The 27886-nt window shown below is 63.9% G+C and overlaps 1 protein-coding gene across 2 annotated transcripts in view; it reads right to left on the bottom strand.

Annotated features, from left to right (window-relative positions):
* Window positions 1–654: 654 nt before the first annotated feature.
* Eppk1 (epiplakin 1) overlaps window positions 655–27886 on the bottom strand; it is a 31683-nt gene continuing 4451 nt past the window's right edge. For both annotated transcript variants that reach the window (XM_087183443.1, XM_087183438.1), the window contains exon 2: window positions 655–27886. In XM_087183443.1, the coding sequence (XP_087039569.1) occupies window positions 3766–27840 (24075 nt within the window). In that variant the 5' untranslated portion in view covers window positions 27841–27886 and the 3' untranslated portion in view covers window positions 655–3765.

Genomic DNA, 27886 nt, shown 5'->3' with positions numbered 1-27886 from the left:
CCCATAAAAACAAAAACAAAAAAAACAATGTAATAACTCAGGCAAAAAGGTTTGGACATTTCTTTTGTTGAGATGGTTGATAATAGATGGCAAAGGAAAATTTCTTTATTTTTTGATAATGACTAAATATGGATGGAACATTAAAAATTAATTTGTATAATAACTGACATAATGTGATAGTTTCATTCTCATTTTAAAAATAGTCACTGTATTAGTTTATTAGGCTATCATAACAAATACCACAGACTAAGTGACTGTCAACAGCAAAAGACATTTTCTTATAGCTCTGGAGGTTGGAAGTCCTAGATCAAGTCCAGGCAGGACTGATTCTTTTTTTTTTTTTTTTTGGGGTACCAGGGCTAGAACTCCGGACCTTGCGCTTGTTCGGCAGGCAGTGGAACGACTGAGCTAAATCCCTGGACCCTGTTGTTCACTGTTAATGGAACTTTTTTTCTTTCTGGTACAGGGCGTTGAACCCAGGGCCTTCATGCACTACTTACAGTCCCAGACCATTTTATTTTTTACTTTGAGACAGGGTCTCATTAAGATGCTCAAGCTGGGCTTGAACTTGCAATCCTCCTGCCTCAGTCTCCCAGAATGCTGGAATTATAGGCATGCAACACCGTGACCAGCTAAAGATGATTATGATTTAGAGGAATCTTAAAATTTTGAATGTATTTTTTTTTTTTTTTGGTACCAGGGATCAAACTCAGGTCCTTGGGCTTGCAAGGCAGGTGGTGGAACCACTGAGCTAAATCCCCAGCCCCTGAATGTATTTTTTTCTTATTATAACATAAAAATGAAATCAACACTGAAACCCTACCAAAATAGGAGATCCTTGGATTTTTTTCAGAAATAAAAGGAAAAACCACATCTAATTCAATGGTTGTGGGGAATTCCTTGGACAGGTATGAATAGGTATAATTGTACCCAACCTGTGTCCAATCTCACCATCTAGCTATTGGGCATTGATCTCATGGTCCACAAGACTGTCTTTGATTATATTATAGTGTAGATCATGCTCTGTGAGGACTATTAAGAATTTCAGGAAAGCTACGTGTGGTGGTGCATGCCAATAACCCCAGTACTCTGAGAGGCTGAGGCAGGAGAATGGCAACTTCAAGCCTAGAGTGGGCAACTTATTAAGATACTGTCTCAAAATTAAAAATTTATAAAAGGGGATAAGGATGTAACTCAGTATGAAGGCCCTGGGCTCAATCCCCAGTACCACATAAAACAAACAAGCAAATAAAAACAAAACACTTCAGGGAAAATATTTGTTAACGGTGTCATTAGCCTCTGCATCAGAACTCTCTGACTTCACAAGCGCAAGGTCCCAAGTTTGATCCCCAGTACAAAAAAAAAAAGAACTCTCTGACTCATTCATTATGAAGGACATAAAGCATGTGAATGTGCCCAAATGCCTAAGAGCATGCAGTGTATTTTGAGATGGTACATGGAATAAGGAAGAAGAAATTCCTCAGACTACAAGGGCAGGAATTTGGCTGAGGGCTGTTCTGGGTCTGCCAGGACAGCCCCTCTCCCCCAGCCCAAGCAGCTTCTAGTGTCTAGGGCTTCCTTCTGCCAACACCACTAGTTCAATTTCTCTTTTTTCTCTACTTTGTGATAACTGTAGCGCACAGGAAAAGAAAGGGACATCTGAACCCCCTCAGCATTACTTACAAGACTCATGATAGAGTAGAGGGCACAGAAGCTAGATTTGGCCCAGCTCCTTGTAGTAATTAAAACAGGTCCTGGAAGGGGATGCTTAATATTGCCAGACTGAGAACTGGTCCTCTTAGATGGCTCTATCTCCACAACACCTCCTCTTCAGGGCCCATGTCTGGATGTGTGGGGAAGGAAGGGTCTGGGTCCTTGGCTATCTGTCGAGCTTTCTCTGTCTCCCCTGTCTTCCTTCCGGCTGCTTTTGAAAGCTCAGCTGTCTGTCAGTCCACCTCTGCTCCTATGAGGTGACCTGAGATTCTTCTCTGGCTGCCTTAACGCCTTCTCTTGTCCCTTGGATATTTGCATTTTTACTATGACATAGGTTGGGATTTAAATCTGAACATTAATGTCTTTGATCAGAGCTGGAAAATTCCATGCCAATATCCTTCCCACTGGATCCTCTGCCTCATTTTCCAGCCCCCTTCTTCTGAAGAGTGCATCTGGCAATGCTGAATGACCTTACTGCTCTTGCTTTCCTCCCCTTGGTGGCTCTCTCTACAGTATCCCTGTGCTACTCTACACATACCTGCTGCCCTGCAGATTTTTCTCACATACTAGGTAAAGCTGGATATTGAATTGTTAATCCCAGTTATTGTTGTTTTCAGTTCTAGAATTTCTCTTGGTATAGTTTCCACATTCCTGGTAGGTGTCCAGGCTTGAATCCTGGGCAGGGTGACTGGCTGATGCAAGGTTGCTGTGTTCTGTGTCTCTTGCTTGATCTGTATTTTCTGGGAGTTCTCATCTGTGCAGTCATAGCTCCTGGTGCACCTTGGTTTCTTTGATTATATGCTGGGCACTTCATTATTTCATTTGTTTGTTTGGACATGGAGTTTCACCGTGTTACCTGATCTGTTCTTGAACTAATTCCTGGGTTCAAGTGATCCTTCTGCCTTAGCATCCCAATTAGCTAGAACCACAGATGCTTGCCCCTGATCAACTGACTCTTCTCTAAGATGTAGTTAGAGGAATGAACTAAAGGAGCCACATGGTGCATCTTCATCCAGAGGACCTTGTCCACTTGTGACTTGGTGAAATGTGCCTGGCCTGAAGCCACTTTAGCCTGAACTAAGGCTGTAGACTTTAGAGACTACCCTAATGGGTGGACGTTAAGGTTGAGAGCAATTTGCTCCTACGTTGTGGCCCTGAAGGATCTTTCTTAAAGTGGGAGGGTGTTTGGAGTTTCCTGCCTTTCATGAATCCACAGCCAGAAGACCTTAGCTCATCCAAACACATGAAAATCATTTTATAATGAAAATAAATGCATTTATTGAAATTGGAACATAACAAATTGACACGATGTATTAGTCACCTTTCCATTGCTGGGATGAAATTTCTGATACCCACAAGTTAAATGATGAAAAGATTTGTTTTTAACTAACAGTTTTACAGATCTCTGTCCATTTTGGCTGGCTCCAATGCAGAAACATCATAGCAGAGGCAGGGTGGTCTCTTATTTGGGGGCCCTCAGGAAGCAGTGAGACTGGATAAGCATAAGAAAACTTATGCCCTTCAAAGTCATGGCCTCAGTGACGCTCTTGCTCAAAGGAGGCCACAATGCCAAAAGCTCATTCTCTGATGAGGGTAGGATACTCAAAATCCAGAGACCTCTACATGTCCAGAATTCAATCAAGTCAAGAATAGTCCGAGCAACCTACACATCAGGATGACATAAGAGGGTCCCAGAGAACAGACACTTCCTTCCATGCTTAGCAAGTGAACAAGAGATGACATGAAAGTTGTTCAGGGAAAAAAGCCAAACAAACAAGCAAAAACAAAATGACAGAAAAAGAAATAAATTAGTGAAAATCACACAGAAACAATGGGAGTTTGCAGAAAAAAATATCTATGAATACAAAGAATAAGCTAAAGGCATAGAGGCTGGAAATGCAGAAATGGGCTATACCAAGGAAAGGAACAGAAAACCTAAATTCCTTCAAACATAAAAGGAGAAAAGCAGAGTATAACAGAATTGGAATGACAAAAATGCTGAAAAATATTCTGAAAGACACAAGAAAAACATAGACATAAAAGAACACTGCCCTAAGATAAAGAGAGAAACAAGAGCCCAGTTTCAGGATCCACTGTAGCCCTCTGCAGCAGCTGCACGTAGGTGAGGTTCTCGTGTGTGTTGGGGTCGAAGAAGCTCTTGGTGTCGTCGCCCGGGTCCGCCAGGACGCGGCTCATCTCGTGGTCGAAGTAGCCGCGCTGGTAGGCCACGTCCACGGGCACTCGGTGGCTGTGCACGGGGTCGATGACGCCGCCCGTGGCGATCTGGGCCTCCAGCAGCCGGATGCCGTGGTCGCGCACGATGAGGTCCCTCTGCATGGCCTGGAAGAGCGAGATCTGCTCCCCGGAGTAGGGGTCGGTGTAGCCGGTGACCGCGCGCTCAGCGGACAGCAGCTTCTCCCGGATCTCACCGCCCACCACGCCCTCGGCCACGGCTTCCTCCACGGACAGCTTCCGGTTGTGCACGGGGTCGATGACGAAGCCGGTGGCCGCCTGTGCCTCCAGGAGCACCAGGGCCGTGCCGGGCCGCAGCAGCCCCTTCCACATGGCCTGGTAGATGCTCATCTTCTCCTGGCGGCCGGGCTGGCCCTTGGTGGGCACCAGGACCCCCGCGATGCAGCTGGTGCCCTCCAGGTAGCGCTTGACCGAGTCCATCTCCGTCACCTCCTGCAGCGTCTTGGTGCCCTGGGCCAGGTCCCGGAGGGTCTCGGGGCCCAGGATCCCGGACTTCTGCAGCTGGGACGCGGACACCTGGCGCCGCAGGCCCCGAAAGGACACGCTGCTGAGCCGTGCCTCTGCCTCCTCGACGGCCCGGGTGAGGATGGCCACGAGGTCGGGCAGCGCCAGGGTGCCGGCCGCATGCTGGGCCAGGAGCTCCTCTCGGCGGGCCTGGCTCAGGTACGAGGAGAAGAGGACGTCCCACACGGACACCGGCTGGCCCTGGAACTGCCCCGAACGCACCTCCATGGGGGAGGCCCGCAGGGCCTGCTCCTGGCTGCGGCCAGCGGCCTCAGGCTCCTCCTCGCGTGGGGAGGGCCCGGGCTCCCGCTTGTCGGGCGAGGAGGCCCGCACCTCTGGCCGGGCCCCGCGGGGCTCCTCGGCCCCCTCGGCCTCCTCGATGATGGCGCTCAGCCTGCTGGTCAGCGCGGGCAAGGACAGTGCTCCTGAGCCAAACTGGGAGAGCAGTTCCTCGCGGGTGGCCCCGCCCACGTAGCTGGACGACAGCACGTCCCACACGGGCACTGCGTGCCCCCGGAGGCGGCCCACTTTCACCTCCATGGTGGCCGCTGCCAGGGGCCCTCGAGGGTCGGTGCGCGGGGTCCCGTCCTCGGCCCGGGCCAGCAGCGAGGTCAGGGTGGTGCTCAATTCCTGCACGGTCAGCGCGCCCGCCTGGTACCGGCGCAGGAGGTCCTGGCGCAGGCTCTCGGGTACCTCTCGGTAGAAGAGCAGCTCCCAGACGGACACGCTCCGGCCCTGGAAGGCGCCCAGGCCCGGCGTCACCCGGGCATCTCGCAGAGCGCTGCGCAGCTCCTCGCCCAGCTGGTGCACGGCGGAGCCCTGGCCCGCCAGCTGCAGCATGTAGAGCCCCGTGTCGGGGTCGCGCACGCATCGGCGCAGCAGCTGCACGTAGGTGAGGTTCTCGTGTGTGTTGGGGTCGAAGAAGCCCTTGGTGTCGTCGCCCGGGTCCGCCAGGACGCGGCTCATCTCGTGGTCGAAGTAGCCGCGCTGGTAGGCCACGTCCACGGGCACTCGGTGGCTGTGCACGGGGTCGATGACGCCGCCCGTGGCGATCTGGGCCTCCAGCAGCCGGATGCCGTGGTCGCGCACGATGAGGTCCCTCTGCATGGCCTGGAAGAGCGAGATCTGCTCCCCGGAGTAGGGGTCGGTGTAGCCGGTGACCGCGCGCTCAGCGGACAGCAGCTTCTCCCGGATCTCACCGCCCACCACGCCCTCGGCCACGGCTTCCTCCACGGACAGCTTCCGGTTGTGCACGGGGTCGATGACGAAGCCGGTGGCCGCCTGTGCCTCCAGGAGCACCAGGGCCGTGCCGGGCCGCAGCAGCCCCTTCCACATGGCCTGGTAGATGCTCATCTTCTCCTGGCGGCCGGGCTGGCCCTTGGTGGGCACCAGGACCCCCGCGATGCAGCTGGTGCCCTCCAGGTAGCGCTTGACCGAGTCCATCTCCGTCACCTCCTGCAGCGTCTTGGTGCCCTGGGCCAGGTCCCGGAGGGTCTCGGGGCCCAGGATCCCGGACTTCTGCAGCTGGGACGCGGACACCTGGCGCCGCAGGCCCCGAAAGGACACGCTGCTGAGCCGTGCCTCTGCCTCCTCGACGGCCCGGGTGAGGATGGCCACGAGGTCGGGCAGCGCCAGGGTGCCGGCCGCATGCTGGGCCAGGAGCTCCTCTCGGCGGGCCTGGCTCAGGTACGAGGAGAAGAGGACGTCCCACACGGACACCGGCTGGCCCTGGAACTGCCCCGAACGCACCTCCATGGGGGAGGCCCGCAGGGCCTGCTCCTGGCTGCGGCCAGCGGCCTCAGGCTCCTCCTCGCGTGGGGAGGGCCCGGGCTCCCGCTTGTCGGGCGAGGAGGCCCGCACCTCTGGCCGGGCCCCGCGGGGCTCCTCGGCCCCCTCGGCCTCCTCGATGATGGCGCTCAGCCTGCTGGTCAGCGCGGGCAAGGACAGTGCTCCTGAGCCAAACTGGGAGAGCAGTTCCTCGCGGGTGGCCCCGCCCACGTAGCTGGACGACAGCACGTCCCACACGGGCACTGCGTGCCCCCGGAGGCGGCCCACTTTCACCTCCATGGTGGCCGCTGCCAGGGGCCCTCGAGGGTCGGTGCGCGGGGTCCCGTCCTCGGCCCGGGCCAGCAGCGAGGTCAGGGTGGTGCTCAATTCCTGCACGGTCAGCGCGCCCGCCTGGTACCGGCGCAGGAGGTCCTGGCGCAGGCTCTCGGGTACCTCTCGGTAGAAGAGCAGCTCCCAGACGGACACGCTCCGGCCCTGGAAGGCGCCCAGGCCCGGCGTCACCCGGGCATCTCGCAGAGCGCTGCGCAGCTCCTCGCCCAGCTGGTGCACGGCGGAGCCCTGGCCCGCCAGCTGCAGCATGTAGAGCCCCGTGTCGGGGTCGCGCACGCATCGGCGCAGCAGCTGCACGTAGGTGAGGTTCTCGTGTGTGTTGGGGTCGAAGAAGCCCTTGGTGTCGTCGCCCGGGTCCGCCAGGACGCGGCTCATCTCGTGGTCGAAGTAGCCGCGCTGGTAGGCCACGTCCACGGGCACTCGGTGGCTGTGCACGGGGTCGATGACGCCGCCCGTGGCGATCTGGGCCTCCAGCAGCCGGATGCCGTGGTCGCGCACGATGAGGTCCCTCTGCATGGCCTGGAAGAGCGAGATCTGCTCCCCGGAGTAGGGGTCGGTGTAGCCGGTGACCGCGCGCTCAGCGGACAGCAGCTTCTCCCGGATCTCACCGCCCACCACGCCCTCGGCCACGGCTTCCTCCACGGACAGCTTCCGGTTGTGCACGGGGTCGATGACGAAGCCGGTGGCCGCCTGTGCCTCCAGGAGCACCAGGGCCGTGCCGGGCCGCAGCAGCCCCTTCCACATGGCCTGGTAGATGCTCATCTTCTCCTGGCGGCCGGGCTGGCCCTTGGTGGGCACCAGGACCCCCGCGATGCAGCTGGTGCCCTCCAGGTAGCGCTTGACCGAGTCCATCTCCGTCACCTCCTGCAGCGTCTTGGTGCCCTGGGCCAGGTCCCGGAGGGTCTCGGGGCCCAGGATCCCGGACTTCTGCAGCTGGGACGCGGACACCTGGCGCCGCAGGCCCCGAAAGGACACGCTGCTGAGCCGTGCCTCTGCCTCCTCGACGGCCCGGGTGAGGATGGCCACGAGGTCGGGCAGCGCCAGGGTGCCGGCCGCATGCTGGGCCAGGAGCTCCTCTCGGCGGGCCTGGCTCAGGTACGAGGAGAAGAGGACGTCCCACACGGACACCGGCTGGCCCTGGAACTGCCCCGAACGCACCTCCATGGGGGAGGCCCGCAGGGCCTGCTCCTGGCTGCGGCCAGCGGCCTCAGGCTCCTCCTCGCGTGGGGAGGGCCCGGGCTCCCGCTTGTCGGGCGAGGAGGCCCGCACCTCTGGCCGGGCCCCGCGGGGCTCCTCGGCCCCCTCGGCCTCCTCGATGATGGCGCTCAGCCTGCTGGTCAGCGCGGGCAAGGACAGTGCTCCTGAGCCAAACTGGGAGAGCAGTTCCTCGCGGGTGGCCCCGCCCACGTAGCTGGACGACAGCACGTCCCACACGGGCACTGCGTGCCCCCGGAGGCGGCCCACTTTCACCTCCATGGTGGCCGCTGCCAGGGGCCCTCGAGGGTCGGTGCGCGGGGTCCCGTCCTCGGCCCGGGCCAGCAGCGAGGTCAGGGTGGTGCTCAATTCCTGCACGGTCAGCGCGCCCGCCTGGTACCGGCGCAGGAGGTCCTGGCGCAGGCTCTCGGGTACCTCTCGGTAGAAGAGCAGCTCCCAGACGGACACGCTCCGGCCCTGGAAGGCGCCCAGGCCCGGCGTCACCCGGGCATCTCGCAGAGCGCTGCGCAGCTCCTCGCCCAGCTGGTGCACGGCGGAGCCCTGGCCCGCCAGCTGCAGCATGTAGAGCCCCGTGTCGGGGTCGCGCACGCATCGGCGCAGCAGCTGCACGTAGGTGAGGTTCTCGTGTGTGTTGGGGTCGAAGAAGCCCTTGGTGTCGTCGCCCGGGTCCGCCAGGACGCGGCTCATCTCGTGGTCGAAGTAGCCGCGCTGGTAGGCCACGTCCACGGGCACTCGGTGGCTGTGCACGGGGTCGATGACGCCGCCCGTGGCGATCTGGGCCTCCAGCAGCCGGATGCCGTGGTCGCGCACGATGAGGTCCCTCTGCATGGCCTGGAAGAGCGAGATCTGCTCCCCGGAGTAGGGGTCGGTGTAGCCGGTGACCGCGCGCTCAGCGGACAGCAGCTTCTCCCGGATCTCACCGCCCACCACGCCCTCGGCCACGGCTTCCTCCACGGACAGCTTCCGGTTGTGCACGGGGTCGATGACGAAGCCGGTGGCCGCCTGTGCCTCCAGGAGCACCAGGGCCGTGCCGGGCCGCAGCAGCCCCTTCCACATGGCCTGGTAGATGCTCATCTTCTCCTGGCGGCCGGGCTGGCCCTTGGTGGGCACCAGGACCCCCGCGATGCAGCTGGTGCCCTCCAGGTAGCGCTTGACCGAGTCCATCTCCGTCACCTCCTGCAGCGTCTTGGTGCCCTGGGCCAGGTCCCGGAGGGTCTCGGGGCCCAGGATCCCGGACTTCTGCAGCTGGGACGCGGACACCTGGCGCCGCAGGCCCCGAAAGGACACGCTGCTGAGCCGTGCCTCTGCCTCCTCGACGGCCCGGGTGAGGATGGCCACGAGGTCGGGCAGCGCCAGGGTGCCGGCCGCATGCTGGGCCAGGAGCTCCTCTCGGCGGGCCTGGCTCAGGTACGAGGAGAAGAGGACGTCCCACACGGACACCGGCTGGCCCTGGAACTGCCCCGAACGCACCTCCATGGGGGAGGCCCGCAGGGCCTGCTCCTGGCTGCGGCCAGCGGCCTCAGGCTCCTCCTCGCGTGGGGAGGGCCCGGGCTCCCGCTTGTCGGGCGAGGAGGCCCGCACCTCTGGCCGGGCCCCGCGGGGCTCCTCGGCCCCCTCGGCCTCCTCGATGATGGCGCTCAGCCTGCTGGTCAGCGCGGGCAAGGACAGTGCTCCTGAGCCAAACTGGGAGAGCAGTTCCTCGCGGGTGGCCCCGCCCACGTAGCTGGACGACAGCACGTCCCACACGGGCACTGCGTGCCCCCGGAGGCGGCCCACTTTCACCTCCATGGTGGCCGCTGCCAGGGGCCCTCGAGGGTCGGTGCGCGGGGTCCCGTCCTCGGCCCGGGCCAGCAGCGAGGTCAGGGTGGTGCTCAATTCCTGCACGGTCAGCGCGCCCGCCTGGTACCGGCGCAGGAGGTCCTGGCGCAGGCTCTCGGGTACCTCTCGGTAGAAGAGCAGCTCCCAGACGGACACGCTCCGGCCCTGGAAGGCGCCCAGGCCCGGCGTCACCCGGGCATCTCGCAGAGCGCTGCGCAGCTCCTCGCCCAGCTGGTGCACGGCGGAGCCCTGGCCCGCCAGCTGCAGCATGTAGAGCCCCGTGTCGGGGTCGCGCACGCATCGGCGCAGCAGCTGCACGTAGGTGAGGTTCTCGTGTGTGTTGGGGTCGAAGAAGCCCTTGGTGTCGTCGCCCGGGTCCGCCAGGACGCGGCTCATCTCGTGGTCGAAGTAGCCGCGCTGGTAGGCCACGTCCACGGGCACTCGGTGGCTGTGCACGGGGTCGATGACGCCGCCCGTGGCGATCTGGGCCTCCAGCAGCCGGATGCCGTGGTCGCGCACGATGAGGTCCCTCTGCATGGCCTGGAAGAGCGAGATCTGCTCCCCGGAGTAGGGGTCGGTGTAGCCGGTGACCGCGCGCTCAGCGGACAGCAGCTTCTCCCGGATCTCACCGCCCACCACGCCCTCGGCCACGGCTTCCTCCACGGACAGCTTCCGGTTGTGCACGGGGTCGATGACGAAGCCGGTGGCCGCCTGTGCCTCCAGGAGCACCAGGGCCGTGCCGGGCCGCAGCAGCCCCTTCCACATGGCCTGGTAGATGCTCATCTTCTCCTGGCGGCCGGGCTGGCCCTTGGTGGGCACCAGGACCCCCGCGATGCAGCTGGTGCCCTCCAGGTAGCGCTTGACCGAGTCCATCTCCGTCACCTCCTGCAGCGTCTTGGTGCCCTGGGCCAGGTCCCGGAGGGTCTCGGGGCCCAGGATCCCGGACTTCTGCAGCTGGGACGCGGACACCTGGCGCCGCAGGCCCCGAAAGGACACGCTGCTGAGCCGTGCCTCTGCCTCCTCGACGGCCCGGGTGAGGATGGCCACGAGGTCGGGCAGCGCCAGGGTGCCGGCCGCATGCTGGGCCAGGAGCTCCTCTCGGCGGGCCTGGCTCAGGTACGAGGAGAAGAGGACGTCCCACACGGACACCGGCTGGCCCTGGAACTGCCCCGAACGCACCTCCATGGGGGAGGCCCGCAGGGCCTGCTCCTGGCTGCGGCCAGCGGCCTCAGGCTCCTCCTCGCGTGGGGAGGGCCCGGGCTCCCGCTTGTCGGGCGAGGAGGCCCGCACCTCTGGCCGGGCCCCGCGGGGCTCCTCGGCCCCCTCGGCCTCCTCGATGATGGCGCTCAGCCTGCTGGTCAGCGCGGGCAAGGACAGTGCTCCTGAGCCAAACTGGGAGAGCAGTTCCTCGCGGGTGGCCCCGCCCACGTAGCTGGACGACAGCACGTCCCACACGGGCACTGCGTGCCCCCGGAGGCGGCCCACTTTCACCTCCATGGTGGCCGCTGCCAGGGGCCCTCGAGGGTCGGTGCGCGGGGTCCCGTCCTCGGCCCGGGCCAGCAGCGAGGTCAGGGTGGTGCTCAATTCCTGCACGGTCAGCGCGCCCGCCTGGTACCGGCGCAGGAGGTCCTGGCGCAGGCTCTCGGGTACCTCTCGGTAGAAGAGCAGCTCCCAGACGGACACGCTCCGGCCCTGGAAGGCGCCCAGGCCCGGCGTCACCCGGGCATCTCGCAGAGCGCTGCGCAGCTCCTCGCCCAGCTGGTGCACGGCGGAGCCCTGGCCCGCCAGCTGCAGCATGTAGAGCCCCGTGTCGGGGTCGCGCACGCATCGGCGCAGCAGCTGCACGTAGGTGAGGTTCTCGTGTGTGTTGGGGTCGAAGAAGCCCTTGGTGTCGTCGCCCGGGTCCGCCAGGACGCGGCTCATCTCGTGGTCGAAGTAGCCGCGCTGGTAGGCCACGTCCACGGGCACTCGGTGGCTGTGCACGGGGTCGATGACGCCGCCCGTGGCGATCTGGGCCTCCAGCAGCCGGATGCCGTGGTCGCGCACGATGAGGTCCCTCTGCATGGCCTGGAAGAGCGAGATCTGCTCCCCGGAGTAGGGGTCGGTGTAGCCGGTGACCGCGCGCTCAGCGGACAGCAGCTTCTCCCGGATCTCACCGCCCACCACGCCCTCGGCCACGGCTTCCTCCACGGACAGCTTCCGGTTGTGCACGGGGTCGATGACGAAGCCGGTGGCCGCCTGTGCCTCCAGGAGCACCAGGGCCGTGCCGGGCCGCAGCAGCCCCTTCCACATGGCCTGGTAGATGCTCATCTTCTCCTGGCGGCCGGGCTGGCCCTTGGTGGGCACCAGGACCCCCGCGATGCAGCTGGTGCCCTCCAGGTAGCGCTTGACCGAGTCCATCTCCGTCACCTCCTGCAGCGTCTTGGTGCCCTGGGCCAGGTCCCGGAGGGTCTCGGGGCCCAGGATCCCGGACTTCTGCAGCTGGGACACGGACACCTGGCGCCGCAGGCCCCGAAAGGACACGCTGCTGAGCCGTGCCTCTGCCTCCTCGACGGCCCGGGTGAGGATGGCCACGAGGTCGGGCAGCGCCAGGGTGCCGGCCGCATGCTGGGCCAGGAGCTCCTCTCGGCGGGCCTGGCTCAGGTACGAGGAGAAGAGGACGTCCCACACGGACACCGGCTGGCCCTGGAACTGCCCCGAACGCACCTCCATGGGGGAGGCCCGCAGGGCCTGCTCCTGGCTGCGGCCAGCGGCCTCAGGCTCCTCCTCGCGTGGGGAGGGCCCGGGCTCCCGCTTGTCGGGCGAGGAGGCCCGCACCTCTGGCCGGGCCCCGCGGGGCTCCTCGGCCCCCTCGGCCTCCTCGATGATGGCGCTCAGCCTGCTGGTCAGCGCGGGCAAGGACAGTGCTCCTGAGCCAAACTGGGAGAGCAGTTCCTCGCGGGTGGCCCCGCCCACGTAGCTGGACGACAGCACGTCCCACACGGGCACTGCGTGCCCCCGGAGGCGGCCCACTTTCACCTCCATGGTGGCCGCTGCCAGGGGCCCTCGAGGGTCGGTGCGCGGGGTCCCGTCCTCGGCCCGGGCCAGCAGCGAGGTCAGGGTGGTGCTCAATTCCTGCACGGTCAGCGCGCCCGCCTGGTACCGGCGCAGGAGGTCCTGGCGCAGGCTCTCGGGTACCTCTCGGTAGAAGAGCAGCTCCCAGACGGACACGCTCCGGCCCTGGAAGGCGCCCAGGCCCGGCGTCACCCGGGCATCTCGCAGAGCGCTGCGCAGCTCCTCGCCCAGCTGGTGCACGGCGGAGCCCTGGCCCGCCAGCTGCAGCATGTAGAGCCCCGTGTCGGGGTCGCGCACGCATCGGCGCAGCAGCTGCACGTAGGTGAGGTTCTCGTGTGTGTTGGGGTCGAAGAAGCCCTTGGTGTCGTCGCCCGGGTCCGCCAGGACGCGGCTCATCTCGTGGTCGAAGTAGCCGCGCTGGTAGGCCACGTCCACGGGCACTCGGTGGCTGTGCACGGGGTCGATGACGCCGCCCGTGGCGATCTGGGCCTCCAGCAGCCGGATGCCGTGGTCGCGCACGATGAGGTCCCTCTGCATGGCCTGGAAGAGCGAGATCTGCTCCCCGGAGTAGGGGTCGGTGTAGCCGGTGACCGCGCGCTCAGCGGACAGCAGCTTCTCCCGGATCTCACCGCCCACCACGCCCTCGGCCACGGCTTCCTCCACGGACAGCTTCCGGTTGTGCACGGGGTCGATGACGAAGCCGGTGGCCGCCTGTGCCTCCAGGAGCACCAGGGCCGTGCCGGGCCGCAGCAGCCCCTTCCACATGGCCTGGTAGATGCTCATCTTCTCCTGGCGGCCGGGCTGGCCCTTGGTGGGCACCAGGACCCCCGCGATGCAGCTGGTGCCCTCCAGGTAGCGCTTGACCGAGTCCATCTCCGTCACCTCCTGCAGCGTCTTGGTGCCCTGGGCCAGGTCCCGGAGGGTCTCGGGGCCCAGGATCCCGGACTTCTGCAGCTGGGACGCGGACACCTGGCGCCGCAGGCCCCGAAAGGACACGCTGCTGAGCCGTGCCTCTGCCTCCTCGACGGCCCGGGTGAGGATGGCCACGAGGTCGGGCAGCGCCAGGGTGCCGGCCGCATGCTGGGCCAGGAGCTCCTCTCGGCGGGCCTGGCTCAGGTACGAGGAGAAGAGGACGTCCCACACGGACACCGGCTGGCCCTGGAACTGCCCCGAACGCACCTCCATGGGGGAGGCCCGCAGGGCCTGCTCCTGGCTGCGGCCAGCGGCCTCAGGCTCCTCCTCGCGTGGGGAGGGCCCGGGCTCCCGCTTGTCGGGCGAGGAGGCCCGCACCTCTGGCCGGGCCCCGCGGGGCTCCTCGGCCCCCTCGGCCTCCTCGATGATGGCGCTCAGCCTGCTGGTCAGCGCGGGCAAGGACAGTGCTCCTGAGCCAAACTGGGAGAGCAGTTCCTCGCGGGTGGCCCCGCCCACGTAGCTGGACGACAGCACGTCCCACACGGGCACTGCGTGCCCCCGGAGGCGGCCCACTTTCACCTCCATGGTGGCCGCTGCCAGGGGCCCTCGAGGGTCGGTGCGCGGGGTCCCGTCCTCGGCCCGGGCCAGCAGCGAGGTCAGGGTGGTGCTCAATTCCTGCACGGTCAGCGCGCCCGCCTGGTACCGGCGCAGGAGGTCCTGGCGCAGGCTCTCGGGTACCTCTCGGTAGAAGAGCAGCTCCCAGACGGACACGCTCCGGCCCTGGAAGGCGCCCAGGCCCGGCGTCACCCGGGCATCTCGCAGAGCGCTGCGCAGCTCCTCGCCCAGCTGGTGCACGGCGGAGCCCTGGCCCGCCAGCTGCAGCATGTAGAGCCCCGTGTCGGGGTCGCGCACGCATCGGCGCAGCAGCTGCACGTAGGTGAGGTTCTCGTGTGTGTTGGGGTCGAAGAAGCCCTTGGTGTCGTCGCCCGGGTCCGCCAGGACGCGGCTCATCTCGTGGTCGAAGTAGCCGCGCTGGTAGGCCACGTCCACGGGCACTCGGTGGCTGTGCACGGGGTCGATGACGCCGCCCGTGGCGATCTGGGCCTCCAGCAGCCGGATGCCGTGGTCGCGCACGATGAGGTCCCTCTGCATGGCCTGGAAGAGCGAGATCTGCTCCCCGGAGTAGGGGTCGGTGTAGCCGGTGACCGCGCGCTCAGCGGACAGCAGCTTCTCCCGGATCTCACCGCCCACCACGCCCTCGGCCACGGCTTCCTCCACGGACAGCTTCCGGTTGTGCACGGGGTCGATGACGAAGCCGGTGGCCGCCTGTGCCTCCAGGAGCACCAGGGCCGTGCCGGGCCGCAGCAGCCCCTTCCACATGGCCTGGTAGATGCTCATCTTCTCCTGGCGGCCGGGCTGGCCCTTGGTGGGCACCAGGACCCCCGCGATGCAGCTGGTGCCCTCCAGGTAGCGCTTGACCGAGTCCATCTCCGTCACCTCCTGCAGCGTCTTGGTGCCCTGGGCCAGGTCCCGGAGGGTCTCGGGGCCCAGGATCCCGGACTTCTGCAGCTGGGACGCGGACACCTGGCGCCGCAGGCCCCGAAAGGACACGCTGCTGAGCCGTGCCTCTGCCTCCTCGACGGCCCGGGTGAGGATGGCCACGAGGTCGGGCAGCGCCAGGGTGCCGGCCGCATGCTGGGCCAGGAGCTCCTCTCGGCGGGCCTGGCTCAGGTACGAGGAGAAGAGGACGTCCCACACGGACACCGGCTGGCCCTGGAACTGCCCCGAACGCACCTCCATGGGGGAGGCCCGCAGGGCCTGCTCCTGGCTGCGGCCAGCGGCCTCAGGCTCCTCCTCGCGTGGGGAGGGCCCGGGCTCCCGCTTGTCGGGCGAGGAGGCCCGCACCTCTGGCCGGGCCCCGCGGGGCTCCTCGGCCCCCTCGGCCTCCTCGATGATGGCGCTCAGCCTGCTGGTCAGCGCGGGCAAGGACAGTGCTCCTGAGCCAAACTGGGAGAGCAGTTCCTCGCGGGTGGCCCCGCCCACGTAGCTGGACGACAGCACGTCCCACACGGGCACTGCGTGCCCCCGGAGGCGGCCCACTTTCACCTCCATGGTGGCCGCTGCCAGGGGCCCTCGAGGGTCGGTGCGCGGGGTCCCGTCCTCGGCCCGGGCCAGCAGCGAGGTCAGGGTGGTGCTCAATTCCTGCACGGTCAGCGCGCCCGCCTGGTACCGGCGCAGGAGGTCCTGGCGCAGGCTCTCGGGTACCTCTCGGTAGAAGAGCAGCTCCCAGACGGACACGCTCCGGCCCTGGAAGGCGCCCAGGCCCGGCGTCACCCGGGCATCTCGCAGAGCGCTGCGCAGCTCCTCGCCCAGCTGGTGCACGGCGGAGCCCTGGCCCGCCAGCTGCAGCATGTAGAGCCCCGTGTCGGGGTCGCGCACGCATCGGCGCAGCAGCTGCACGTAGGTGAGGTTCTCGTGTGTGTTGGGGTCGAAGAAGCCCTTGGTGTCGTCGCCCGGGTCCGCCAGGACGCGGCTCATCTCGTGGTCGAAGTAGCCGCGCTGGTAGGCCACGTCCACGGGCACTCGGTGGCTGTGCACGGGGTCGATGACGCCGCCCGTGGCGATCTGGGCCTCCAGCAGCCGGATGCCGTGGTCGCGCACGATGAGGTCCCTCTGCATGGCCTGGAAGAGCGAGATCTGCTCCCCGGAGTAGGGGTCGGTGTAGCCGGTGACCGCGCGCTCAGCGGACAGCAGCTTCTCCCGGATCTCACCGCCCACCACGCCCTCGGCCACGGCTTCCTCCACGGACAGCTTCCGGTTGTGCACGGGGTCGATGACGAAGCCGGTGGCCGCCTGTGCCTCCAGGAGCACCAGGGCCGTGCCGGGCCGCAGCAGCCCCTTCCACATGGCCTGGTAGATGCTCATCTTCTCCTGGCGGCCGGGCTGGCCCTTGGTGGGCACCAGGACCCCCGCGATGCAGCTGGTGCCCTCCAGGTAGCGCTTGACCGAGTCCATCTCCGTCACCTCCTGCAGCGTCTTGGTGCCCTGGGCCAGGTCCCGGAGGGTCTCGGGGCCCAGGATCCCGGACTTCTGCAGCTGGGACGCGGACACCTGGCGCCGCAGGCCCCGAAAGGACACGCTGCTGAGCCGTGCCTCTGCCTCCTCGACGGCCCGGGTGAGGATGGCCACGAGGTCGGGCAGCGCCAGGGTGCCGGCCGCATGCTGGGCCAGGAGCTCCTCTCGGCGGGCCTGGCTCAGGTACGAGGAGAAGAGGACGTCCCACACGGACACCGGCTGGCCCTGGAACTGCCCCGAACGCACCTCCATGGGGGAGGCCCGCAGGGCCTGCTCCTGGCTGCGGCCAGCGGCCTCAGGCTCCTCCTCGCGTGGGGAGGGCCCGGGCTCCCGCTTGTCGGGCGAGGAGGCCCGCACCTCTGGCCGGGCCCCGCGGGGCTCCTCGGCCCCCTCGGCCTCCTCGATGATGGCGCTCAGCCTGCTGGTCAGCGCGGGCAAGGACAGTGCTCCTGAGCCAAACTGGGAGAGCAGTTCCTCGCGGGTGGCCCCGCCCACGTAGCTGGACGACAGCACGTCCCACACGGGCACTGCGTGCCCCCGGAGGCGGCCCACTTTCACCTCCATGGTGGCCGCTGCCAGGGGCCCTCGAGGGTCGGTGCGCGGGGTCCCGTCCTCGGCCCGGGCCAGCAGCGAGGTCAGGGTGGTGCTCAATTCCTGCACGGTCAGCGCGCCCGCCTGGTACCGGCGCAGGAGGTCCTGGCGCAGGCTCTCGGGTACCTCTCGGTAGAAGAGCAGCTCCCAGACGGACACGCTCCGGCCCTGGAAGGCGCCCAGGCCCGGCGTCACCCGGGCATCTCGCAGAGCGCTGCGCAGCTCCTCGCCCAGCTGGTGCACGGCGGAGCCCTGGCCCGCCAGCTGCAGCATGTAGAGCCCCGTGTCGGGGTCGCGCACGCATCGGCGCAGCAGCTGCACGTAGGTGAGGTTCTCGTGTGTGTTGGGGTCGAAGAAGCCCTTGGTGTCGTCGCCCGGGTCCGCCAGGACGCGGCTCATCTCGTGGTCGAAGTAGCCGCGCTGGTAGGCCACGTCCACGGGCACTCGGTGGCTGTGCACGGGGTCGATGACGCCGCCCGTGGCGATCTGGGCCTCCAGCAGCCGGATGCCGTGGTCGCGCACGATGAGGTCCCTCTGCATGGCCTGGAAGAGCGAGATCTGCTCCCCGGAGTAGGGGTCGGTGTAGCCGGTGACCGCGCGCTCAGCGGACAGCAGCTTCTCCCGGATCTCACCGCCCACCACGCCCTCGGCCACGGCTTCCTCCACGGACAGCTTCCGGTTGTGCACGGGGTCGATGACGAAGCCGGTGGCCGCCTGTGCCTCCAGGAGCACCAGGGCCGTGCCGGGCCGCAGCAGCCCCTTCCACATGGCCTGGTAGATGCTCATCTTCTCCTGGCGGCCGGGCTGGCCCTTGGTGGGCACCAGGACCCCCGCGATGCAGCTGGTGCCCTCCAGGTAGCGCTTGACCGAGTCCATCTCCGTCACCTCCTGCAGCGTCTTGGTGCCCTGGGCCAGGTCCCGGAGGGTCTCGGGGCCCAGGATCCCGGACTTCTGCAGCTGGGACGCGGACACCTGGCGCCGCAGGCCCCGAAAGGACACGCTGCTGAGCCGTGCCTCTGCCTCCTCGACGGCCCGGGTGAGGATGGCCACGAGGTCGGGCAGCGCCAGGGTGCCGGCCGCATGCTGGGCCAGGAGCTCCTCTCGGCGGGCCTGGCTCAGGTACGAGGAGAAGAGGACGTCCCACACGGACACCGGCTGGCCCTGGAACTGCCCCGAACGCACCTCCATGGGGGAGGCCCGCAGGGCCTGCTCCTGGCTGCGGCCAGCGGCCTCAGGCTCCTCCTCGCGTGGGGAGGGCCCGGGCTCCCGCTTGTCGGGCGAGGAGGCCCGCACCTCTGGCCGGGCCCCGCGGGGCTCCTCGGCCCCCTCGGCCTCCTCGATGATGGCGCTCAGCCTGCTGGTCAGCGCGGGCAAGGACAGTGCTCCTGAGCCAAACTGGGAGAGCAGTTCCTCGCGGGTGGCCCCGCCCACGTAGCTGGACGACAGCACGTCCCACACGGGCACTGCGTGCCCCCGGAGGCGGCCCACTTTCACCTCCATGGTGGCCGCTGCCAGGGGCCCTCGAGGGTCGGTGCGCGGGGTCCCGTCCTCGGCCCGGGCCAGCAGCGAGGTCAGGGTGGTGCTCAATTCCTGCACGGTCAGCGCGCCCGCCTGGTACCGGCGCAGGAGGTCCTGGCGCAGGCTCTCGGGTACCTCTCGGTAGAAGAGCAGCTCCCAGACGGACACGCTCCGGCCCTGGAAGGCGCCCAGGCCCGGCGTCACCCGGGCATCTCGCAGAGCGCTGCGCAGCTCCTCGCCCAGCTGGTGCACGGCGGAGCCCTGGCCCGCCAGCTGCAGCATGTAGAGCCCCGTGTCGGGGTCGCGCACGCATCGGCGCAGCAGCTGCACGTAGGTGAGGTTCTCGTGTGTGTTGGGGTCGAAGAAGCCCTTGGTGTCGTCGCCCGGGTCCGCCAGGACGCGGCTCATCTCGTGGTCGAAGTAGCCGCGCTGGTAGGCCACGTCCACGGGCACTCGGTGGCTGTGCACGGGGTCGATGACGCCGCCCGTGGCGATCTGGGCCTCCAGCAGCCGGATGCCGTGGTCGCGCACGATGAGGTCCCTCTGCATGGCCTGGAAGAGCGAGATCTGCTCCCCGGAGTAGGGGTCGGTGTAGCCGGTGACCGCGCGCTCAGCGGACAGCAGCTTCTCCCGGATCTCACCGCCCACCACGCCCTCGGCCACGGCTTCCTCCACGGACAGCTTCCGGTTGTGCACGGGGTCGATGACGAAGCCGGTGGCCGCCTGTGCCTCCAGGAGCACCAGGGCCGTGCCGGGCCGCAGCAGCCCCTTCCACATGGCCTGGTAGATGCTCATCTTCTCCTGGCGGCCGGGCTGGCCCTTGGTGGGCACCAGGACCCCCGCGATGCAGCTGGTGCCCTCCAGGTAGCGCTTGACCGAGTCCATCTCCGTCACCTCCTGCAGCGTCTTGGTGCCCTGGGCCAGGTCCCGGAGGGTCTCGGGGCCCAGGATCCCGGACTTCTGCAGCTGGGACGCGGACACCTGGCGCCGCAGGCCCCGAAAGGACACGCTGCTGAGCCGTGCCTCTGCCTCCTCGACGGCCCGGGTGAGGATGGCCACGAGGTCGGGCAGCGCCAGGGTGCCGGCCGCATGCTGGGCCAGGAGCTCCTCTCGGCGGGCCTGGCTCAGGTACGAGGAGAAGAGGACGTCCCACACGGACACCGGCTGGCCCTGGAACTGCCCCGAACGCACCTCCATGGGGGAGGCCCGCAGGGCCTGCTCCTGGCTGCGGCCAGCGGCCTCAGGCTCCTCCTCGCGTGGGGAGGGCCCGGGCTCCCGCTTGTCGGGCGAGGAGGCCCGCACCTCTGGCCGGGCCCCGCGGGGCTCCTCGGCCCCCTCGGCCTCCTCGATGATGGCGCTCAGCCTGCTGGTCAGCGCGGGCAAGGACAGTGCTCCTGAGCCAAACTGGGAGAGCAGTTCCTCGCGGGTGGCCCCGCCCACGTAGCTGGACGACAGCACGTCCCACACGGGCACTGCGTGCCCCCGGAGGCGGCCCACTTTCACCTCCATGGTGGCCGCTGCCAGGGGCCCTCGAGGGTCGGTGCGCGGGGTCCCGTCCTCGGCCCGGGCCAGCAGCGAGGTCAGGGTGGTGCTCAATTCCTGCACGGTCAGCGCGCCCGCCTGGTACCGGCGCAGGAGGTCCTGGCGCAGGCTCTCGGGTACCTCTCGGTAGAAGAGCAGCTCCCAGACGGACACGCTCCGGCCCTGGAAGGCGCCCAGGCCCGGCGTCACCCGGGCATCTCGCAGAGCGCTGCGCAGCTCCTCGCCCAGCTGGTGCACGGCGGAGCCCTGGCCCGCCAGCTGCAGCATGTAGAGCCCCGTGTCGGGGTCGCGCACGCATCGGCGCAGCAGCTGCACGTAGGTGAGGTTCTCGTGTGTGTTGGGGTCGAAGAAGCCCTTGGTGTCGTCGCCCGGGTCCGCCAGGACGCGGCTCATCTCGTGGTCGAAGTAGCCGCGCTGGTAGGCCACGTCCACGGGCACTCGGTGGCTGTGCACGGGGTCGATGACGCCGCCCGTGGCGATCTGGGCCTCCAGCAGCCGGATGCCGTGGTCGCGCACGATGAGGTCCCTCTGCATGGCCTGGAAGAGCGAGATCTGCTCCCCGGAGTAGGGGTCGGTGTAGCCGGTGACCGCGCGCTCAGCGGACAGCAGCTTCTCCCGGATCTCACCGCCCACCACGCCCTCGGCCACGGCTTCCTCCACGGACAGCTTCCGGTTGTGCACGGGGTCGATGACGAAGCCGGTGGCCGCCTGTGCCTCCAGGAGCACCAGGGCCGTGCCGGGCCGCAGCAGCCCCTTCCACATGGCCTGGTAGATGCTCATCTTCTCCTGGCGGCCGGGCTGGCCCTTGGTGGGCACCAGGACCCCCGCGATGCAGCTGGTGCCCTCCAGGTAGCGCCTTACTTCTTCTTTTCCTTCAATCTGGACCACTGTACTCCTTCCTTCCTGTAGGTCTTCCAGCGTCTTTATTGAGATGATGTTCGATGCATAGAGCTCTGCTGCAGTTATTTGTGTTCTCAAACCTCTGAACCATAGTTGTTTGCTTTTTGTTTCCTCGTCTGCAATTATTTGTAGAATAACTTGTACCACTCTTTGTAGTGCTCGGGTTGTGTCTCCTTTGTATATTCTAACCAGTTCCAGTTTTTTCTCCTCTGTTATATATTCTGAGTTCAGCAGCTGCCATACTGATCGCCTCTGACCTCTGTACCGTCCCACCTTTATATCTACCCTCTCTGTCTCTAAGGCTCTTTTGGTTGCCTCATCCACATATGTAGCATCCTTTGCCTCCCTGATCAGTGGAAACAGACTCCAGCCTGACTCATCCTTCTGGCATCTATTCTGAAGCTCCTGGTAGGTGACTTTCTCCTGTGTGTTGGGATCCACAAACCTTTTCTTCATGTGCTTCTGATCTGCAATGAGCACATATATGTCCTTGTGTAGACATCCACGTCTATAGGCCGTTTCCAGGGGCAGCCGATGGTGATGCAGGGGATCCACGATGCCCCCTGTGGCTACCTGCACCTCCAGCTGCCTCAGTGCCTCCTCTCTCTGGACTAACTTCTTTTTCATGGCCTGAAACAGTGGGATTGTCTCCTCTGTAGCTTTGTCAGTGTAACCCTTTGCAGCTCTTTCAGCAGCCACAAGCCTTTCCTGCAGCTCTTTGCTTACCAGATTGGCTGCTATAGCCTCATTCACAGACAGCTTCTGGTGGGTGTGGGGGTCTAGCAGGAACCCAGTTGCTGCCTGAGCCTCTAGCATCTGGGCTGCAAACCCTGCAGGGATCAGCTTTTTCCTGCTGGCTTCCTCAAAGCTCAGGACCTCCCCAGTAGAGGGTACAGTCATCCCAGCAATGCAGCCAATGCCTTCCAGGTACGTGTTCACATGCTCCAGCTGGCGGAGATCCTGGCACTGACTTTCCCCACTATGAATTGCATCGAGGGTCTTCTTGTCGATGACCCCAGAGTTGAACAGTTCTGCAACTGTCACATCCCCCTGGATGGCTGGCACCCTGATGGCTTGGTTTTGCTTCTCTGTTTCTTCAATAGTGGTGGTTATGACTGCCAGCAGTTTGTCCAGGTCCATGTTCTGGGCTCTGTATTCCCACACCAATTCTTTCTTCCTTTTCTCTGTGAAGTACTGAGAGCACAAGATGTCCCAGACAGACACAGCCTGGCCTGCAAACCTCCCTGCATGCATTTCTACAGTTCTGGACTTCAGAGTGCATCTTGTGGCCTCATCAATGTATGTGTAGGTCTCTCCTTTCTTTACAATTTGTAACATGTACAGTCCTGTCTCAGGGTCCTCCACACAGCGCTCCAGCAGCTGGAGGTAGGTAAGGTTCTCGTGTGTGTTGGGGTCGAAGAACCCCTTGGTGTCGTCGCTGGGATCCTCCAGGACACGGTTCATCTCGTGGTCAAAGTAGCCGCGCTGGTAGGCCACGTCCACGGGCACTCGATGGCTATGCATGGGGTCGATGATGCCACCTGTGGCGATCTGAGCTTCCAGCAGGCGGATGCCATGGTTGCGCACAATGAGGTCCCTCTGCATGGCCTGGAAGAGTGAGATCTGCTCCCCGGAGTAGGGGTCAGTGTAGCCGGTGACGGCGCGCTCAGCTGACAACAGCTTCACATAGGTTTCCCTGCTAAACATCCCAGCTGCAAATGCCTCCTCCACGGTCAGCTTCTGGTTCTGCACCGGGTCAATGATGAAGCCAGTGGCTGCCTGTGCCTCCAGGAGCACCAGGGCTGTGCCAGGCCGCAGGATATTCCTTCTTAAGGCCTCAGAGATGCTCATCTTCTCATTGGTTGCCTGGATAAGGACCCCGGCAATGAAGTTGCCTCCTTCCAGGGACTGCCTCACACTGTCCATCTCTGTTACCTCTTCAACTGTTCTCTTCCCCTGAGTCAACTCATCCAGCGTCTGCTTGTTAATCAGCTGAGACCTGAACAGGTCACTGGCTGACACCTGCTTCCGGAGTCCTCTGAAGGTGGCCTGTGGGGCCTGCTTCTCTGCAGCCTCCACCAGGGCCGTGATTGCAGTGACCACCTGCCGCAGGGCTGCAGCTTGCCCAGACTGACAGAGTGCCACCAACTCCTGACGTTTGTTGGCATTGATGTACTCAGAGCGTAGCAGGTCCCAGAGTGACACACTGTGCCCTTGGAACCTCCCCATGCTAATGGGCACTTTCATGGCCCTCAGTGCCACAGCAGTGTGGTCATCTACTGCAAGCACAGTGTCCTGTGGTAATGGCAGCAGCCACAGGCCAGTGTTACTGTCCAGCACACATCGCTCCTTGAGCTGCTGGTAAGTCACCTTTTCCCTGGCACTGGGGTCAAAAAAGAACTTATTGTCCTCCTTGGTGGCTGTCAGTGCCTGGCTGGTCTGCTCATCTAGGACTCTAAGCTTGCAGGCCACTGCTTGGGGTAGGTGTACCCCATAAACAGGCTCCACTGCACCCCCTGTGGCAAGCTGCACCTGCAGGAGGGGGAAGCCCTCTATTTGGGACACAAGCCCCTTCTCCATGGCTTGCCACAGTGACAGGGAGCCCCCTGTGTAAGGATCAACATACCCCACCACAGCCCTCTCAGCCTGCCTGAGCTGCTCGCTCAGTTCCTTGCCCACCAGACCAGCCTTGACTGCGTCTTCCACTGACATCCTTTGGCTGGTCAGTGGATCAACAAGGAAGCCAGATGCTACCTGGGCCTCCAGGAGCCTCTGGCCCAGTCCCATGGGCAGCAGGCCATCCCTCATAGCCTGGGCAATGTTCACTTTGGTCCCAGAGGGCTGTAGCAGCACACCGGCCACGCAACCTGTTCCCCAGAGGCAAGCCTTCACAGCAGGCAGTTCAGCAACCTCAGCTGGTGACTGTGTGCCCTGAGCAAGAGCTACCAGTGTCTCCCGGGTGATGATGCTCGCATCCTGCAGCCAGACAGCAGGGACCTCGCCTCTTGGACCTGGAACCATGATTCGGGTCTGGGCCAGGAGCTCTGCTTCCTGCACCTGGCTGGACACAGTGGCTTGCAGTTGTGGAATAGAGGTCCTCCCAACCTGCACATCCTCCAGGAGGCCCCTGCGCTGCTCCTCGGTGAAGTGGCAGGAGCTGAGCAGGTCCCAGAGAGACAAGCCATCCTCAGTCCCTGGTGTAGCCTGCAGAGTCTCCTGGATCTGAGTGTCAGTGGGCACAACAGGAGCACTTTCTTCCAGGGGCAAGAGGTGAAGACCTGAGGCCTCATCCTGGGGGCACTGCTCCAGAAGCTGGGTATAGCTGGTGTGACCCTGGCCATCTGGCATGGGGAAGGTCTTGGGAGAGCTAGACAAAGTAGCCTCCATCTCCTGGTCGATGCAGCCACGTTGGATGGCCACAGACATGGGGAGGTGGTAGTGGCCCATGGGATCAATGACTCCTCCTGTGGATACCTGGGCTTCTAGGAAGCGAGTGGCCTGCTCCACAGGGATAAGGCCCTTCTTCATGGCCTGGAACAGGGATACCCTCTTCCCCGAGAAGGGATCTCTGAAGCCAGTGACAGAGTCCTCAGCCCACTTCAGCCTGCTATATACCTCTGGCCCCACCACTCCCCTGCATACAGCCTCATCCACTGACAGGGTCTCCAGACTCCAGGGGTCCATGATGGCTCCAGTGGCTGCTTGAGCCTCCAGCAGGGACAGAGCCACACCTGGTGCCAGCAGCTTCTGTTTCATGGCCTGGTAGAGACTGAGCCTCTGGTTGGAGGGTTGCAACAACACGCCACCCACAGCACCCGAGCCCTGCAGGTACCTGTGGACTCTGTCCTTGTGGAGGAGGATATCTGGGGTGACCACCCCCTCCAGCACCTGGTCCAACAGCTCTTGGTCAATGATGTGAGCCTCTAGGAGCTGGTAGACAGTGACTTGGCCCCGCAGTGTAGGTAGTGTGATGTCAGCCCACCTCCTCATCTCTCTCTTCAGCAGTTGTGTGACCCACTCCAGTGTAACCTTGCGCTGCTGATACCGCTGCAGCAGCTTCCTCCTCCAGTCTTCACTGAAGTACTCCGAGTTGATCAGCTCCCATGCAGAAATCTTCTGTCCCCGGAACCGTCCATACTTCACAGACAGCAGCAAGTTCCGGAAGGTCTCCCGGGTAGCACCATCTACCAGCTGGGGCTGCGTGCTGCTGAGTGGCAAGAGGTACAGGCCTGTCTCAGGATCGCACCTGCAGCGCTCCAACAGCTGTAGGTAGGTGAGGTTTTCATGTGTGTTGGGGTCAAAGAAGCCCTTGGTGTCATCAGATGGGTCCAACAAGATTGAGTTTAGCATTTGGTCAAAGTAGCCGCGCTGGTAGGCCACATCCACAGGCACACGGAGGCTGTGCACGGGGTCAATGATGCCACCTGTGGCGATCTGGGCCTCCAGCAGGCGTATGCCATGGTCATGCACAATGAGGTCCCTCTGCATGGCCTGGAAAAGGGAGATCTGCTCCCCAGAGTAGGGGTCGATGTAGCCGGTGACTGCGCGCTCCGCTGACAGCAGCTTTGCATACACATCAGGACCAATGACATTAGCCCTCAGAGCCTCCTCCACAGAGTATCTCTTGTTTTCCTTCGGGTCAATGATGAAGCCTGTGGCAGCCTGGGCTTCAAGGAGGATGAGAGCAGTACCTGGCCTGAGGAGCCTCTTGCTGCGGGCCTCATAGATGCTGAGGCGTTCCTGGGACCCAGGCAGTAGCAGGCCAGCGATGCAGCCCGTGCCCTGCAGGTACCTCTGCACTGAGTCCAGACTGCCCACATCCTTGGCTGAGGCCTGCCCACGTTCCAGCTGCTCATATAGCTCTTGGTCAATTATTTCAGCTTTCAGTAGCTCTCCTGGTGTCACAGTGTCCCTCAGCCCAGCAAAAGTGACTCTAGTAGTAGTTGCAGCCTGCTCAATGGTGGCCTTCAGCTGAGCTGCCAGCTCCTCAATAGAAAGGGTCCCTTCCTGGTACTGCTGGGCCAGCAGTACCCTCTGCTCCACAGGGACTGCCTCAGAGAAGAGCATCTCCCAGAGGGACATGGGCCGGTCCTGGAACTTCCCCACAGAGACAGAGGCTGCGGCTGCACTCAAGGCCTGTCGAGTGTGGTGCTCAATGAATGTGGGTCCCTGGAGCACTTCTCCATGGGGTTCCCCCAAGAGGGGCAGGAAAGCAAGCCCTGTCTCTGGGTCAGTGACACAGCAGGCCAGTAACTGCTTGTAGCTCACACTGCCATGGGTGCTGGGGTCTGAGAAGCCTGTAGCCTGGGAAAGATGTTGCTGAGTCTCTTCATCCAGGCAGCCAAGGCGTAAGGCAGCCTCCAGGGGCAGCCGGAACTTGCGGGCTGGGCAAACCACCCCACCTGTGGCCAGCTGAGCATCCAGGAGTCGCAGAGCCAGTGCCTGGTCCACTAGCTCCTTCTTCATGGCCTGAAAGAGGGGGATCCGGGAGCTGCTAAAAGGGTCATAGTAACCAGTTACTGCCTGCTCTGCCACCAGGAGCTGCTTGTGGAGCTCTGGGCCAACCAGGCCTGCCTTGACTGCCTCATCCACCCACAGCCGCTGGCCTGTGGCTGGGTCCACCAGAGTGCGGGTAGCAGCTTGAGCCTCTAGGAGAGGGAGTGCAGTGCCCATCGAAAGTAGGTGCTCAGTGGTAGCCTGGAAGAAGCCTTTCTTGTGGCATTCAGGCAATAGGACGATGCCCACCACACTGCTGGTACCCTCCAGGTAGCACTGCACCTCAGGGCGCATGCTCACATCTGACACAGCCAGTGTGCCCTCCTGTAGGCCCTGGACTACCTCCTTGTCCAGGACTCCTGCTTCCAGCAGCTCAGCAACACTGGCTGCCCCTCCCAGGGTACGGAAGGAGGTCTTGAGGGACAGCAAAGCCAGCCCTGACCCAGGGGCCTGCACACACCTGGCCAGCAGTGTGCCATACCGCAGTTGCTCCAGGGTGTTGGGGTCAAAGAAGCCCTGGGCATCTGTGCTGGGCTCCAGCTTGGACAGACTAAGCCAGGTCTCCTGGTCCAGGAGGCCCTGCTGGCAGGCAACCTCAGGGGCCACTCGCACACCCTGGGTGGGGTCCACCAGGCCCCCAGTGGCCAGTTGGGCCTCTAGCCATCTCCACCCAAGAGTCCTTTCCACAACTTCCTTCCCAATGGCCTGGAAAAGGGCCAGCTTCCCACCCCCATAGGGGTCAGGGTAGCCAGTGACTGCACGCTCAGCAGCCAGCAGCTTCTCCTTCAGCTCTAGCCCCACCAGGCCCTGCTGCAAGGCCTTGGACACAGGGAGCAGTTGGCCCTGAATGGGGTCCACAAGGCCCCCAGTGGCTGCCTGGGCCTCCAGCAGAGCCAGCCCAAGCACAGTGGGCAGAAGACCATGCTTGGTGGCAGCATAGATGCTCTGGGTCTGCCCTGAGGCCTCCACGTACACCCCAGCAATGCTCTTGGCTTTGGTGCACAGGGCTGTCTCCACATGCGTCCTGGAGGGGCTGCTGGCTCCCAGCCCAGCCTTCATGTTTTTGGTGACTGGTGCCTGTTCAGTGCTGCTGGTGACCAGGACATCAAGAGGAGAAGCCTGGCCATTCATTGCACACAGCTGATGGTGCAGAACTCGCCCAAGGTCCACTCGTTTC

This window comes from Heterocephalus glaber, unplaced genomic scaffold, assembly GCF_053883595.1.
Source record: "Heterocephalus glaber isolate CG9 unplaced genomic scaffold, H.glaber_assembly_v1.0 deba00000281, whole genome shotgun sequence".
NCBI classification, from domain to species: Eukaryota; Metazoa; Chordata; class Mammalia; order Rodentia; family Bathyergidae; genus Heterocephalus; species Heterocephalus glaber.
Note: the sequence above shows the minus strand (reverse complement) of the source record. Positions and strands in the feature narration are given on the sequence as shown.